General features: G+C 56.9%; 4 protein-coding genes across 8 annotated transcripts in view; 1 reads left to right on the forward strand and 3 right to left on the reverse strand.

Moving 5' to 3' along the window:
• The window catches only part of NUP93 (nucleoporin 93), an 81,437-nt gene extending 74,893 nt beyond the window's left edge, over positions 1–6,544 (reverse strand). Inside the window, exons 1-3 of one of the 2 annotated variants that reach the window (XM_080552698.1) lie at positions 6,481–6,544; positions 671–884; positions 10–127 (exon numbers count right to left, since the gene is read on the reverse strand). In XM_080552698.1, the coding sequence (XP_080408824.1) occupies positions 10–127; positions 671–884; positions 6,481–6,526 (378 nt within the window). In that variant the 5' untranslated portion in view covers positions 6,527–6,544. The other variant, XM_080552699.1, reaches the window with a different exon arrangement.
• A 3,583-nt stretch (positions 6,545–10,127) lies between these two features.
• On the reverse strand, positions 10,128–11,221 carry LOC308176656 (metallothionein). Its single transcript, XM_080552719.1, has 3 exons — positions 11,054–11,221; positions 10,905–10,970; positions 10,128–10,380 (listed from the first exon to the last, which is right to left on the reverse strand). The coding sequence occupies exons 1-3, from the start codon at positions 11,082–11,084 to the stop codon at positions 10,286–10,288; spliced, it is 192 nt and encodes a 63-aa protein (XP_080408845.1). The 5' UTR covers positions 11,085–11,221; the 3' UTR covers positions 10,128–10,285.
• Positions 11,222–11,280: 59 nt separating this feature from the next.
• Positions 11,281–13,809, forward strand: LOC308176650 (uncharacterized protein). Of its 4 annotated transcripts, none has more exons than XM_080552706.1 (2): positions 11,281–11,405; positions 11,530–13,809. In XM_080552706.1, exon 2 carries the CDS (start codon positions 12,592–12,594, stop codon positions 13,558–13,560), a length of 969 nt encoding a protein of 322 aa, XP_080408832.1. In that variant the 5' UTR covers positions 11,281–11,405; positions 11,530–12,591; the 3' UTR covers positions 13,561–13,809. The 4 variants fall into 4 exon arrangements, with proteins under 4 accessions (XP_080408832.1, XP_080408835.1, XP_080408833.1 ...); XM_080552709.1 differs by having other exon boundaries at positions 11,301–11,400; positions 11,493–13,809; XM_080552707.1 differs by having other exon boundaries at positions 11,356–11,479.
• Positions 13,810–13,932: 123 nt separating this feature from the next.
• Positions 13,933–15,187, reverse strand: LOC308176657 (metallothionein-1). Its single transcript, XM_080552720.1, has 3 exons — positions 15,067–15,187; positions 14,743–14,808; positions 13,933–14,186 (listed from the first exon to the last, which is right to left on the reverse strand). The coding sequence occupies exons 1-3, from the start codon at positions 15,095–15,097 to the stop codon at positions 14,092–14,094; spliced, it is 192 nt and encodes a 63-aa protein (XP_080408846.1). The 5' UTR covers positions 15,098–15,187; the 3' UTR covers positions 13,933–14,091.
• Between the last annotated feature and the right edge of the window lie 622 nt (positions 15,188–15,809).

Raw genomic sequence — 15,809 nt, forward strand, 5'->3', positions numbered from 1 at the left:
CGCCCCTACCTGGATGTCAGTGTCTTTCACGGGTTCAAGAGGCTCAAACGTAGTGGCTGCACTTAGACTCTCGAGTCGCTGAGAGATATGAGATATATCAAGCCCTCTGGACCCAAGAAGAACAGACCTGTAACAAAGAAATTGTGCAGGTACGAAATCAGTACCACACAGACAGAGCTACCAGTATGCACTCCAAACCCAACCCACTGTCAGTCCTTGGGTCAGCAGCTAGCCATGTGCAGTCAGTGCTTCCAGCTGTTGTGAGAAATGCATACACCCAAACCTTGCACAGCCACATGCATGTATCTAACCCCCTCAGCCCTGCTGAATGCTTTTTGCTGTTCCACTGCAGTACAGCACAGCTGCCAAGTTCTTCCAGATAGAAAAACTCTACAGCGCGTTGGTAAATGTCCTCAGCAGCGGCCGCACCAAGGTACTGCACTTCTTGGCTTTAGCACCTGAAATTGGGAACAGTTCGCTTCTCAAATAAATCCTTCAGTTACTAATTTATTTTTTTGTAAGAAGACGGGGAAGGAGAAAGCAGCTTTGCAGTCATTCTGTTTCTCCTGAGCATATCCTCCTGGCACAGCTCCCCACAACTGAAAAGCCAAGCCCGCAAACATTTTGCACCCCCTGCTTTCAGTTTCCGGCGCAGGGGCTCGGTACTTACGCCTTAACGTCCGCAGTCTCCTGGGAAGTGCGGGTCAGAGTGCGGGAGCGCAGGCGCTCCCCAGCCTGCTGGATCTCTTGCAGGTTGCGCTCCACGTGCGGGAGCTCGGAGATGCCCTCTGTCTCAGCTGCGAGCTGCTCTGCCTGCTGCAGGAGCTCTCCGAAGCCTTCGGTGTCCATCTCTGCTGCAGGTTTCACCCAAGACACACAGAAACCTGCAGAGAAGAGAGAAAAGAGAAAATATGAGCAAGTTCTTGCGTGGCTATAAGCAGTGTCCATACCTACAGGTGCACAGAGAGAGCAGCAAGAGCTGAGCTTCTCGAGCAGGACACCACTCTGCTCGTCCTCCCCGCAGAGGGTGTAACAGAAGCACCTGAACGTTAAGCAAATTTTCAAGTGCTCTCAGAGCGAGTTGCCTTACAGGACCACGTTTTAAGGCAGACCTCCAGACCTCTCAGAAGTGCATGTGGCAGCTCACGTATCGCCTTGATACAAAAGGGAGCAAACAGAAAGCAGAGAAGTCCAGGTGAAAGATTTGGTATAAAGCTCTTGTGTATATACATATTTATATCATAAATTGAGATACATACATATGCACGCATACATATGCATATATACAGGCTGAAAATACACATAGCTTTAACACGAGGTTAAATAAACAGCAGAAGACAAGTATGTGTATGTGCAGAGACTGCCATAACAAGCCATCTATTAAAACGTGTTAAACCATGTCATCAACCCCCAAAAAAACACAAGTGCACGTTGTTGCAATGCAAAAGATGGGAGTCCTCCCTCAATACATGTAGAAAGCTCTACCGGCGTTTGTGAGGGCTGCCTGCACAGACCCAGTGAGAGAACAGAGCCAGTACAGCAGAGAGCAATGGCTCTAACAGCTGAGGTCCTCAGTGCATCACGCCGTGCCAGGTTCAGAATGGAGCCGGTTGTTTTTATAGGGCAGACAAAAATGTATGTGCTCAGGATCAATGTGGAAAAACCAGGGAGTCGCAACGGTGTCCGTATTAATGGAGAAGGAAAACCAAACCCTCAACTTCAGGCCCCAAATGCACGACTTGCAGCCAGATCAGCGACACGCCACGAGCACCTCGCTGCCCTCCGGTCACAGGAGAGGGTTGCTGACAGCCGGCCGTGCTGCACGGCGCTACAAGGCTTCAGGAACTCTAGCTCCCTCGTTTACTAAATGAAAATCAAGAGCAACCGGTTCAAGAGAGCCCACCCAGAACAGGGAATTTTTACAGCCCAGAACCAACCTACAACTCCAGCATTTCTTGGTACCCCCCAACCTTACCAAAGCACTCTAACAGTACAATTCCCCATTCCTGCTGTTCCGCCGTTCCTAAGCGCAACTTCCAGGGACAAGAGCACCGCTTTAGATCTGGACAAGAAGCGATTTAAGAGCACCGTGTGATGGTTCAGTCAGACGCACGCGATTAGAGAGAGAAATTGATCCCTGCCCCTTGCACATGGCTGCTGCCTGGGCGCCAGGACAGACCCGGGTGTCCAGGCACAGAGAATTTCCCCAGCACTCCTCAGCCACTTCTGGGGGAGGCAGCAATCATATCTGCACTGCCTCGTTCACCAGGCGAGACAGCAGAGACTGGATTTGTTTGAGCAGATCAGCACAGCACTGAGACAGAGGGGAGTGGAGAGGGGTGTGGTGGAAACCAGCAGCTTCGTGCCCTGCAATGCAGCACAGAGCATCTTCCCGGCGCTTACTTGCGGTAACTCAGGTGCAGCCCTGCCAGAAGCAGCCCCTGTTGGCAGACGCTGACCAGAACAGCCACACACCCACGAGCGCAGCGAGCAGATCCTCCGGGAGCAGCGACCGCGAGAGCAGCACAGGCTTCAGCTCGATTTGATTCGATCCGGTCCACTTCCTCTTTTCATTAAGAGCGAGATAAAAAGCCGGGAGCGTAAGAAGGCACTAACTTCTCCAAGAGCACTGAAACCAAAAGCATGGGGGATCAGCGCGCTGTAAAACAGCTCCCCAACCTGCACTTTTTAGCCACAGATGCCGTGTCAGTGCCATACGCAGTCTGCCCCATAAAGCTGCTGATGTAGGACAGCCGCAGTGACTCCGGAAAACAAACTGAGTTCAACAAATATAGAATAAACTCCTTTTGGAGCAAGCTAAACTACCTGTGATTATAGCCCAGCACCGGGAGTGACAGCTCAAAACTTAGCTAGAGCACCACCAGCACCTTTGTCCAGAGGACAGAAGGCAAATATTTAGAGCGGGTAGCAGCAGGAACGAGTTCGTCTCCACGCTGACAGAATTTACTGCATTCAGGAGACTGCAGTCTGCCTCTTAGTGCCGCCCGGCGAGATGGAAACTGCTGCCACAGTAACGAGCAGAGCCACGGCAGATTTTCATGTCTGGCTGGGGAAAGTGCAACAACTGACACCTAAGGGAAAGAAAATACATCAGAAATTAAACCAACTTCTGTGAAACCAGATCGACCCCGGGCTAAAAGCCAGGACTGAAAAGGCTCTTCTGTAAAAACAACTTTGATGGCTTACCAATAGAAGCTGCTGCGTTAGGCTAGTACTCCACGTCCAACAAAGCCCCTGTTTTATGTTTTCCCAGCATTTAAAGCCACATATAAACATTATATATTGTACGAGTTGGCAGGATTTAAGCCAAAATGAAATCAGAAAAGATGACGACAGGTTTCTCGGTTCTCTTCCGACTATAAATGTTGATCACCTGAAAAAAGACTAAATATCTCCAAGTCCTACAATGCTACCTAACCAAATGTTGTAGCTACAGTACTCCAAGCACAGCCGTGTCGAACATTTTAGCTCACCAGCTTCAGAAAGTCTCAGAGCTGAAAGACTCCGACGTGTGAGCAAGTGTCTGTTGTACTTCACATACTGACAGCCTTTGTGTCATCTCATTAACTAACTTCGAGAAACAGACTGAAAATTCAGACTGATCCAGTGCTTCAAAAAAAGGAACGGAAGATTTCACAGGAGGGAGGGAAAGCCTCGCCCGCTGCAGTCAGAGCAGCTGACACACCCGAACAGCTCCACGAGTTGCAAAGAGATTCTCCCAAAGGGGAAAGGAAGAAGAAATCCAGCGCCGCCCTCTCGCAGAGGCTCCTGCCCCACAGTGCTCATGAGCCGGGATGGGTGTCTTTTGGAAGGAAGATGGAGAAGGTAGGGTAGGACAACGGGGGTAATTCCTTCCTTGCTGCAGCCAAGATCTGAGGCAAGAGAAAGGATGCGCTTGTCTGCCAGACACTGTCACTGGAGCTTTTTGGGGCAGGACAAGGCAGAAGTGGTGCGGACCTGCTGACCCTGCACGAGGAGAGGAGACAGCCTGCCTGGTTCAGCTCCTGAGGGCTCTGCCCACCTCATTTCCATGCCCAGAAGTGCCCGAGTACAACCCAAACGTCTCCTGCACATTTCCAACAAATCGCCCTCCGCTGCGCGAAGCGCGGTAGCCAGCATTTAACCAGGCTGATGCAGGAAAATCCCCAACAGGCCACCCAGCAACCAACACTTACACTTGTTGTTTCTTCTGCCACCCACCAATTAACCCTCCCCGTTTCCCTCGAGGTTCCCAGTCCTGTAAGGGCTGCTGGTAAGCTCACATGTAGGGAGATCCATACCTGTCCAGTCCCTGTATGACTGCTACTAAACACTCTGTCTCAAAGAGTTCCTACAGTGCATGTGTTGAATAAAAAGTGCATAGAAATGTTTCTTCGGAGGTCTTAAAGGCACCGACATTCAGTTGTTTCTCTCTCACAGTGATAAAGGACAAACAAGGGGACACGGCTCGCCTCTGCCCTGCTCACCGCTTACTCATTACTTAACGTGGAACCAGCAGCTGGCACTTCAGACAGTTTATTCCCATACATACCTCCATGAACTTGTCAACGCTGACTTATCTGCCAGCTGACCTTGAGGCCCCTCACAAAGGCCTCAAGTCCCCTAAAAACTGACTCAGCTGGCAGCTTCACCATCCCAGCCCCCTGCCCCTTTCCCAGAGGCTCAGTACTTGCTGCCAGCACCCGACCGCCACCTCAGCAGGCCACCAACTTCTGCAGGGTGGCCAACTGACCGCTCGTTAGGTTCCACGTTTCATTTGACAGTTCAGATTCCTCTGATGAAGTCCCTCGTTGGCACCTGGACTTGAGTTCAACCCCTTCCAGCCCCAGGTGACACAATGGGGTTTAGGGCTGTGTGGGATCAGTCACTGCAGCTGGCAGCTACATCCTCACCCCAGCACACCCGCAGCCCCAGCTGTCACACAAAGGCAGACAGATATTGTTCTTTAGGTTCAGAAAGAAGGGTTCTACAGCTGAGATGCCCTACAAGAAAACCTTATCGTCATCTTCACCTGCTTTGCACAAGTCAGCATTATTGCTGATAAAAGTGGTTTATGAGCTGGGGCAGGGTGAAGGGCCGAGCCAGCACTCTCGTTCGGTACCTTCTGAAGGGCCCACGTTCAAGACTGCTTTCCTGCCTTACATCAAACGCACTGATGTGAAAAACACCGGAGTCCTGAGCACCGCACATGGCTCTCTTTCTCCATTAGAGCCTTCTACAGCCTCCCTTGCTCAGAAACCTTCTGTGACCTACCCAGCACACAGACACCAATCTCTGGTGGCTGTGAGGGTGACCGAGCACTGGGCCAGGCTGCCCAGAGAGGCCGTGGAGCCTCCTTCCCTGGAGATACCCAAATCCACCTGGCTGCCACCCTGTGTGGCACGCTTTGGGTGATGCTGCCTGGCAGGGGCTGGACCAGTGGATCCCTACAGGTCCCTTCCACCTGGGCATGCTGCAACATGCAACCTTAACAAAACCCACCGCCACGGAACCACAGAATCATCAGGGATGGAAAAGCCCTCCAAGATCACCTGGTCCAACCACCCCCTACCACCAATGTCACCCACCAAACCATGTCCTCAAGCACCACGTCCAACCTCTCCTTGAACGCCCCCAGGGACGGTGACGCCACCACCTCCCTGGGCAACCCGTCCCAACGCCTGACCACTCTTTCTGAGAAGAAATGTCTCCTCATTTCCAACCTGAACCTCCCCCCGCACACCTTGAGGCCATCCCCTCTGGTCCTATCACTGGTTACCTGTGAGAAGAGGCCGAGCCCCAGCTCCCCACACCTTCCTTTCAGGCAGCTGCAGAGAGCAACAAGGTCTCCCCTGTGCCTCCTCCACTCCCGAGTAAACACCCCCAGTGCCCTCGGCCGCTCCTCACAGGACTTGTGCCCCAGGCCCTTCCCCAGCTTCATAGCCCTTCTCTGGACACACTGCAGGGCCTCGATATCCTTGTCGTAGTGAGGAGCCCAAAGCTGAACGCAGCACTCGAGGTGCAGAGCACAGAGGACGCCCGCCTCCCCGGCCCTGCTGGCTGCACTACGCCTGACACAACCAGGATACCACTGGCCCTCCCGGCCACCCGGGCACGCTGCCGGCTCACCTTCAGGTGGGCACTGACCAGCAACCCCAGGCCCTTTCCCTCTGCCCAGCTTTCCAGCCCCCCCGCCCCCGTCCCCCAAACCCCGGCCGGGCCAAGCCCAAAGGCCCGGGGGGGACCGGGACCCTCCGGCCCGGGGGCTCACAGAAGGCCCCACCGGGGGCTTGCGGCCCGGGGGAGCCTCGCTCGGGGCTGAGGGGAGGGAACCGAGGCCCGGGGGGCGGCTGCTGAGAGCTCAGGGCCCGCGGAGGGGTCGGGGGGGGGCCGAGGATGAGGAGCGGGGAGCGGAGGGGACGGGCAGGTGCCCCGCTGCCCGCCTACCCGCCGCCATGACACGCCCGCGCGGCGCCTCACCTGCCCGCCGCTCCGGCCGCCGCGCGCCCCCGCCCCGCACCCCCATTGGTCACCCTTATCCCCGCCTCCGCCCTCCTATTGGCCGAGACGAAGCGCTTCCCGGCGCCGCGCGCTCCCATTGGTCGAGCCCGTGAACTTCCCCCCCCTCCCTGCACGCCGGCTCCCGCCCTCGACGTCTCCTCGCGACAAGAGCTGTATCGAGGCGCTCCGGGGCGGGCACGGGCAGCGCGCGGTGGGGGGGGCGCCTCCGGGGGCCGCGGGTTCGAGGCTGCCCCCCGCCGCCTCGCCCCGAGAGGGTCCGCAAATCGTGGGGGGAGGCCCAAGGGTTGCTAATGTGAGAAAAATCTCAAATAATTTCCTTCAGACGGGATCTTCTGTGAAGCTAATTTATTCGCGATTGCATGGCGGGCGTCCTGTCAATCAGGAGCGCATTTTAGTACACAAAGCATAACCTTTTATTCCCTGTTACCCGACGCCTGATCACCTCCCGTTTCCTCATTGACTGAGTACTACAGGTTCACAAGCTACTCGACGCTCCTCTATACCATATATGTACAATTTTTCTTTTTTTCAACCATTTAATTTCTCCTTTCCCTTTTTTTTCCCTTTCTTATGTTCTGAGAACTTGTGATCTTTGTTTTACTGTTCCCACACTGCTCACCCTGTTTTTCTCAATCTTCCACCTATTTTGGAACAGTGAGGCCTTCTACTGTCCACTTACCTACATAGCATTTCTCCTTGTTATGACTACACAACTACCTTGGAACACAGAAAATTAGTTCTCTACTGCAAAAACACAACTTAGTTTCTCACAATTCCCCCCTCTTCTTTTCTTACTTCTATTGTTGTTTTTGCACCTCTTCACATACTGCGCTCTTGAGTTTTTCCACCATTAAGGTGCAATATTCTTCTTCGCATGTCACGGGGGATGACAGATATACCATGCCATTTTTATTACAATACCAACAAATAGTTGTTTGAGCCAATTCTGTCCAGGTAATCACGAAACTAGTTTCTCCCAAATGTCTCTAAATCCCCAGGAAGTGTCATTTTGAGCTACTCTGTGTAGGATCTTGGTTTTTTTGTTTGTTTGTTTGTTTTCCCCAAATATTTTTGAGATCAAATTCATCCCATTCGATCTACATATATACAGCAACTAGTATTAATTACAGTGCACACTCCTCCTTATGAGGTTATTAATAAATCGAATACTATTTGACTCTAGAGTACTATTTTTGCAAACTTCTCACTTATTTTCTAGTTCTTCAATATATTTACAATATTTTTGTTTTTTTGAGATATTTACAATAGCTTTTTCTAATTCACTCACGCTTAACCAAGGTAAAAACCACCTTGCAAAACTGTGGAATGCTAGAGAATTGTACCAAAGGATTATCTGGAGTCTGCTTAATTGTGCGTGTGGTCTCAAGGGGCCGAGCTTTGACTCTGTGGATCTTCAGTAATAGTTACATCTGGAATTATTGCCTCCAGGATGCAAGTTCTTTCCATCCTAGGGGCAACACCTTCCTGGCTTTATTGCCACACAGCCAGTACCACTCCTTGCTGTTCGGGACAGGCCATCCGGGTACAGGATTCTCATGTTGTATCTGGCGTGCGTTATGCATATTAGCATTCCCGTGGCTACCATATTCAGTACAGTATGGATTATTCCCTACTTCACAGATAATATTTCCACACCCGGGGTCAGTAATGTTGCCCCCTGGGTTTCTCTCAATGTTGTTTAAAAGGCACCTTTGATAACACAGTGTATTGTAGCCAGGATTGTGTGTAGGGAGCTCAGCTTCAAAATCTGTTCCTTCCCGGGACTGAGTATGACCTGTCGTTTTTAGAAATCTAGAGAATCCAGACACAGTTGCTGCTGGAAATAGCAATCAGGGACAAGGCCTTTTCGATCTTTCCAGGCACCGGGGTGCAAATCCAACAATTATTTCGAGATAGAACTCAAGAGATGTTCTGGATTAATTGGAAATGCTGATTTTTCCCTACATCCTATCACTAATCCATTGAGAATAGGTATTACTAAGATAAAATACATCATTTCTATGTATATATACACCCCTATAATAATTAAAAAATAACAATTAAGAAAAACAATAAGGATTCTTCTGGTGGGGATTAAATACCCCCCTTTTCTCCCATTTCCAGGGAGTGTTCCTTGGAAACACTCCAATTCTGTGTAATCCAATACCTTTTACTCATTAATTCATTAAGAATTCTTCTAAGGAGAAGTTAAAGGTTTACAATAGATAGTTTTAACAGTTTTAAAGTGCGTCTCATTCACACTCCACACAAGAGTTTCCCCGAACCCAGCCCGAGACAAGATATGGCCACAGTGCGGTAGCTACACAGCTATATTTGAATACAGAAAAGTAGTTCTCTACTGCAAAAACACAACTTAGTTTCTCACACTAATTAGCTTCAATTAATAACGGGGATAGGCAGTGCTCGCTCACAGTGCCTATCGCATGCATACAGACGGGAAAAAATGGGAAGAAAAAAAGTATGAGTTTTTTGAGTTTTCTTGACTTTTAGGTGGGATGGGTGCTGGTGGGATGGGTGCTGGATGTCCCAGTGGGCTGGGTGCTGGGTGTCCTGGTGGGGTGGGTGCTGGGTGCCCCATTGGGATGGGTGCCCCAAGGAGGGCTGCTGGGGCAGGCAGAGGGCAGCAAACCCCCACCGATGGATTGGGTTGGGGCGATGGGTTGGGTTGGGATGTGCTGCTCGCTGGCACTGGTGTCCCCCCGTGTCGCCCACTTGTGTGGGTGTCCCGAGTGCAGCCTCCCAGGGCCCGGTCACCCCCCGGTGCCAGCCTTGCTTCCCATCCCCTGCAGGTGCATGCCACCCCATACAGGTGCATGGGCGTGAGGGCAGCTCCTGCTTCATTTGGTGCGAATCCCAAAAATTGACTTTTTCCATTGAAAAACACTCCCCCCAGAGCCCCAGGTCATGTCACGGGTGTCCCCTGTCCCTCTGCGTGGAGGACAGGGACACGAGGTACCAGCACGCAGCGCTGTCCCAACCCCATTCCCCAGCCCTCCTGCTTTCTGGCCGGGCCTCTTCCCACAGGATTTATTTTTTAAATAAATAAATAAATGCAATGCAATGCATTTAGGGCAAGGCAGGTCACCCCGAACCTGTCTCCTCTGTTGCAACAGGAGGTGCCGGGAGGCTGCTTAGGCAGCAGAGCCGGGTTCCCAGCCCCGCTGCGCGGGGCGCGCCCATGGGACATGCGAGGGCAGGCAGCACCCGCGGCAGGGGCAGGGGCTCCCCGGCCCACGCTTTCGCTTGGCAGGCATTTTCGGAAGGAAAACAGGGCCTGGGCGCCTTCCCACGGCCCCCCCACCCTGCACCCAGCATCCTCCCACCCCGTTTTCCACCCCTGGGGTGCAGGAGCCAGCCTGGGCCATGCCACGGATCCTGCGTTCCCATCCTGGTCAGGCAGCATCCAGAGCCCCCCCTGGCTTGCTGGGGGCTGTCCCAGGGGACACAGAGAGCCCCAACCTCTCCCTGGGGATGCCGCAGTGCCCCCAGCCCATGGGGGGGACAGGGGGGGCTTGGAGCAGCCCCCATCCCCCGGGTGCAACGCTCCCGTCACAAGTGGTGTCGGCACTCAGCACTCCAGCAGCTTCAGCCAAACTCCTTTATTTTCTCCATGGGTACAGAAGATACAAAACATGTAAAAATAAGCCTTTTTTTTTTTTTCTCCTCTTTTTTTTGTGCCCCCCCCTTCGTCACCCTCCCATCCCCGAAGCGTGCCGGCTATTTACAGGCGGAGGCGGGCGGCTCAGTGGCAGCAGCTGCACTTGCTGCTGGCCGGCTCCTTGCAGACGCAGCCCTTGGCGCAGTTGTTGCAGCCGGCGGGGCAGCAGGAGCAGCAGCCTGGGGGGGGGGACATAAGAGTTAGGGGGGGAGTGAGATTTAGGGAATGCAAGAATTAGGGGAGTGGGAAGGCAAGGGGTGAGGTTTAGGGGGTTGGGATGCGATGGGGGGTCCCCAGGGGATGGGGAGAATGGGGTGACCCAGAGGGCAGAGCTGGGGTCTCAACATGAGGAAAATGGGGGGGGCCCAGGGGGGTCCTGAAAGTCTGGGGGGACCCTAGGGAAAAGGGACGGAGAAATCACCATGGGGGTCTCCACGGGGTGCATGCAGGGGTCCCACAGGGCAGGGGTGTCCCCAGGGGGTGTCTGTAGGGGGTTTCCCCATGGGCAGGAGGGATGGGGGGGTCCCCATGGGGATCCCACAGGGGAGGGATGGGGGGGTCCCCATGGGGATCCACAGGGGAGGGATGGGGGGGTCCCCATGAAGGTCCCACTGGGTAGGGATGGGTGGCGGTGTCCCCATGGGGGTCCCACGGGAGAGGGACGGGAGCACCACAGGGTAGGGACCCCCAGACCCCAACTCACTCTTGCGGCAGCTCCGGCAGCGGCAGTTCTTGCACTTGCAGGACCCGGCGCAGGAGCAGGAGTCACCTGGGGAGGGAGAGAAACTGTGAGCCAAACCGAGCCGGGCTGAACCGAGCCGAGCCGGGCTGAACTGATCCGAGCCCACTTACCAGCAGCACATGTGCAGTCCTGGGGGTCCATGGCTCGGCTCGGGTAAGCAAGGCTTGGCTCGGCTTGGCTCGGCTTGGCTCGGGTAGTCGCGGCACGGCACGGCTCGGCTCGGTTCGCGGCAGTCCCGAGCCCCGCCGCCCGCCCGGTATTTATGGGGCTGGGGCGGCGCTGGGCGCTGCACACGGCGGGGCGGTGCCGAGCCGGGCCGTGCCGTGCCGAGCCGGGCCGTGCTCACAGAGGGGCCGTGCCGTGCTCATAGAAGGGGCCGAGCCGTGCCAAGTCGTGTCGTGTTCAGTGGGGGGCCGTGCTGAGCCGTGCCGTGCTCACAGAGGGGCCGTGCTGAACCGTGCCGTGCTCATCGAGGGGCCGTGCCGAGCCGTGCCGAGCCGTGCCGAGCCGTGCCGTGCTCACAGAGGGGCCGTGCCGTGCTCATAGAAGGGGCTGAGCCGTGCCAAGTCGTGTCGTGCTCACAGAGGGGCCGTGCCGAGCCGTGCCGTGCTCACCCGGGTCATGGCCGTGCTCCCTGCACCCCCCCCCCCCCCGCACCCCTTGGTGGCCCACGCGTGCACGGGGACACCCCGGCACCCCCAGCAGCTGCCCCCACCCGGCTTCCTGCATATGGGGTGGGGGGGAAAGGGGCTGGGGCCCCCCAAAATTGGGGCATCGCAGCCTGGTGACGGCTGTGGGTGTCCCCCTCACGGCCCCCACGCGTGGCCCCTAGCCACATAATGGTGACAGCAGCCAGGGACAGGCTGTCCCCGCTTTGAGCTTTTATTGCAAAAAAAGGGGAAATTTGGGGGTGAATTTCTGGTGTGAATCCTGGCAGAGCCTCAGGGACACGGAGCTGGGGGCCAGCGGCCGCGCTCGTCTGCGACGCCACAGGCTTTGGGGGTTGTTGTTCCTCCTCCCCGGCTTTGCGCCCGGCAGCGGTGAGGGAACGTAAACACGGGGCCGCGTGCGTTGGCCGCCGGCCGAGCGGCGGAGAGGAAAAGGTCGAGGTCCGGGGCCCACGTGCGGCGGCAAACGCCGCTTGCGAAACCGCTTCCCGTAGGCCCCGGTGCTGCGGGCCCGGTGCGCACGACACGAAACTGGAGGAGCACAGCCTGGGCCGCACACCCGGAGCTTTTCTGGGAAGGGGACGAGACTGGTGCCTGCCACAGGAGGCCCGGGTACGAGCTGTGGTGTTAGGGCAGCCAAAAACTGAGCAGAGGACAGCTGCTTCTCGTCACGGTCCCATATCCGAAAGGCAGAACTGGGGTGCCTCAGGGACCTCTGTCACGCCCCGTTGTGTGCCCCACACCGCCCGGTGTGTGCCATCGGGGGTTCAGATGAAATTGTGTTTTCCTATAACATCATTAAACCACTCGACACACCCTACAAAACCCAGGGAGGGGGACAGGCTTGTCCCCGGGCTCCTGACATGCAAAAAGCTGCTGTGAATTGCAGCACAGCCAAACTCAGGTAGGAAAAATCAGCCAGAGGCTGCTCAAAGCGAAGGGACTTTCGCAGCCTGACCCCATTGCTCCTCCGGCTCGTTATGGGCTCACCAGTGATGTTTTTGCATGGTTGGCATTTACGTCTCGCTGGGCAAGAAGCCCCTCGGACAGCAGGTGGGGGACAGCCAGTGCACGTGGGACGGGGACAGACCGTCCAGGCGGTGCTGGCACGATTTAGCCCGAAGCCACGTGCTGGAGCTGCCCCGTGCCCACGGGGCTCCTGCGCTGACCTACATTCGGTGGCAGGCGAGCGTGCTTCGTGCATCTTGGAAGCTGGGGGGGACGGCGGCACTGCGGGGGACGCCGTGGGGAAAAGCCCTCCTGGTAGCAAAGGGGAGACCCCCGGGGCTCAGCGCTGCGAGTGGGGGTCCCTCGGTCCCTGCCTCGGCCCTGGCAGCGGTGGTTGGGTCAGGGAAGCTTTTGCAGCAAAAAGAGGCTGGTGGAAGGATGCGTTTGGGGAGCGCAGGGACAGGCAGGAGCCCCCCGCGTGTGTCCTGTGGAGCAGCGGAACTGGGGTGTGGCATCCCTGCGGCGGGGCGGGTGTTGTACCATGGCACGGGCATCGCACCCCATTGTGGCATTGCACCCTACTGTGGGCACTGCACCCCATTGTGGGCACTGCACCCCATTGTGGGCATCGCACCGCATTGTGGGCATTTCATCCCACTGTGGGCATTGCACCCCATCATGGGCATCGCACCCTGTTGTATGCATCGCCCCCCATCCTGGGCATTGCATCCTATGCCCGTCACACCCCATTACGTGCATCACACCCCATCCTGGGCTTCCCACCCCATCGCGGGCATCGCACCCCATCACAGCCACGGTGTCCAAGCCACCCCAAGCCCCACCAGGGAGCAAACCCGGCAGCTCTCCCCTGCAGCCCCGCTCTGCTGCCAGGAGGGAAAGCGAGCTCCTGGCCCTGCCGTCCCACCTGCCCTGGAAACATCACCCCTGGAAATGGGCACGGCACAGCCTTCATTACCGCGCTGTTGACAAACGGTTTGTAATAACGAGCTGCTTATTAGCCCCGAGGAGGATTTCTGGTGGAGGAGAGAGCCTGGGATTTGCCCTTGGGTAACAAGAGGGCGGGAAGAAAAAAAGAAAAACAACAAAAAAACAAAACTAACCAGAAAATTACCTTGTTGTGAAGAGAAAGTGTTAAACCCAGAGCGAGTGCTAGGGGAGGTCCGAGGCTGGAAGAAGCAAAACAAGCCCCGCGATGTGTGCCTCGCGAGCAAAACAAGCCCCACGATGTGTGCCAGCCCATGAATGAGGCTGGTGAGCTCCCCTGGTGGGCGCTTTGCCACGAACTCCCCCCCAAAAAAATTTTCTGCCGCCCCGTGCGACACTGGAGACCAGAGAGAGGCAGCGGCCGGGTGTTTATGTACACATCGCTTTATTTAGGTAGCTCAGCGCACGCCACGCGTGCCAAACACTGAAGGTATCCGAACGCACGTATAAAAAACACAGACAATAAAGTTAGTTTTCTTCGGCTCCCCCCAGGGTCAGCGCGGCGGAGGGGGGCTGCCCGCCGGCCCCTACTTGCAGCAGCTGCACTTGGCGGAGGGGGGCCCTTTGCAGACGCAGCCCTGCGCGCACTTGGCACATCCCGCGGGGCAGCAGGAGCAGCAGCCTGGGAGGGGAGGAAAATAAATTTAGGGGGGTGGTCTCAGAAGGGTGTGGGGGGGGTGGGTTCCTGCCACCCCCCCCGCGTCATGCTGTGATGGATGAGCATCCACCCCGGGCTAATTTTAGCAGTGTGTTGTTCCCCCTCCCTCCCCGCCTTTGGGTGGCTTTGAGCCAGGGCTGGCCCTGGGGGGGTGCAGGCTCCCCAGGGGGGCCCTGTTACCCACGCAGAGCCCCCCAGCACCCTTCTGGCCAGGGTGAGTGGGTCTGGAGCAAACAGAGGATGTCGCAGTGCCGATGTCCTCCCCCCCCCAAGGACGTTGCCTCGTGCTGAGCCTTGGACAGAGCGGGGGACACGCTGTTTTTTGGGCTACACGGGGTGCCCTGTATTGCTTATGGGGAAGTCACCTCCCTCTTTAGGGGCAAAAAAATAAATAGGTGGAGAGAACTGATGTTTGGGGAGGGGATTCCTGAGCCTGGCTTGATTTAGCGTGTCTACAGATGTGTGGTGGAAAAAAAACCACGGGTGTTTCTGATCTCCGGGGACTCGGGGGCCACCTTACCTTTTTTGCACGACGTGCATTTGCAGTTTTTACATTTGCAGTTGTCCCCGCAGGTGCAGGTGCCACCTGAAAGAGAGAAAAGGAGGAATAAAAAAAAGGGGGGGGGGGGTGAGGAGGCAGAGCATCCCCGGCCCCGCAGCCCGGGCTCAGCATCCCGTCCCGAGCATCCCTGCTGCCGTAGCGCCATCCCGCATCCCTCGCCCCGCACCCCGCAGCGCGATGCCCGGCTCGAGGGAGGGTTTTAGGGTGGCCGGGCTGGGCAGGATGAGGCCAGGGCAGCCCCGCGGGGACGCTCCGGCGCTCGGCGGGGGAGAATTGGCTTACCGGTGGCGCAAGGGCAGTCCTGGGAGTCCATGCTGCGGCCGCGGGACGCGTTGGCGATGGGAAACCGGGCTTCGGGCCGGCCGTGCCGCTGCTGCTATTTATCCCTGGCGGGGAGAGAGCGAGTGCAAAACCTCCGCCCCTCGCAGCCTGCGCACGGCTCTGCCCGGCTGCTGCCCCGGGCGCTGCTGATTCACCGCCCGGGCGGCCGCGGCTGGGGCCCCGACCCCCTCCCCGGCGGTGGGTGACGGCGGGCTGGGTCACCGCTGCCTCGGGGACGGACGGACGGACGGATGGATGGACAGACGGACGCACAGGCACGTGGGCGCAGAGAACGGGCGGCTCATCACCCCGCCGCCCCGCCGCTCCCCCTCCCAAAGCACCCGCTTTGATGAAATCATGGGATGTAGCCCCCCAAAAATCACACGAGCCCACCCCAGACCCCTCCTCATTGAGGAGGTCCCCAGACCCTCTCCCATGCCTCCGCCGCCCTCCCCGCCAGCAGCAAAACCGACGAGCCCGACTGGCCCAGCCGGAGCCCGCGTTCCCTCCGGCACCCCGCCGCGGTGCCCCCTCCCACCCTTCTTAATTAATTTCTGTGCTCAATTAGCCGCGAGGAGGGCGGCGGGGGAGCCACGTCGCTGCCGTCGGCTTGGCCAACTGTGCCGGTGGCCGCCGGGTGCTGGGCTCGGTGGCTTTGCTCACCCACTCGAAAGAGCTGCAGGGAGCCGGGGTGGAAGGTGCGA

The sequence above is a fragment of the Anser brachyrhynchus genome (assembly GCF_964034855.1).
Source record: "Anser brachyrhynchus genome assembly, chromosome: 12".
Taxonomy (NCBI): domain Eukaryota; kingdom Metazoa; phylum Chordata; class Aves; order Anseriformes; family Anatidae; genus Anser; species Anser brachyrhynchus.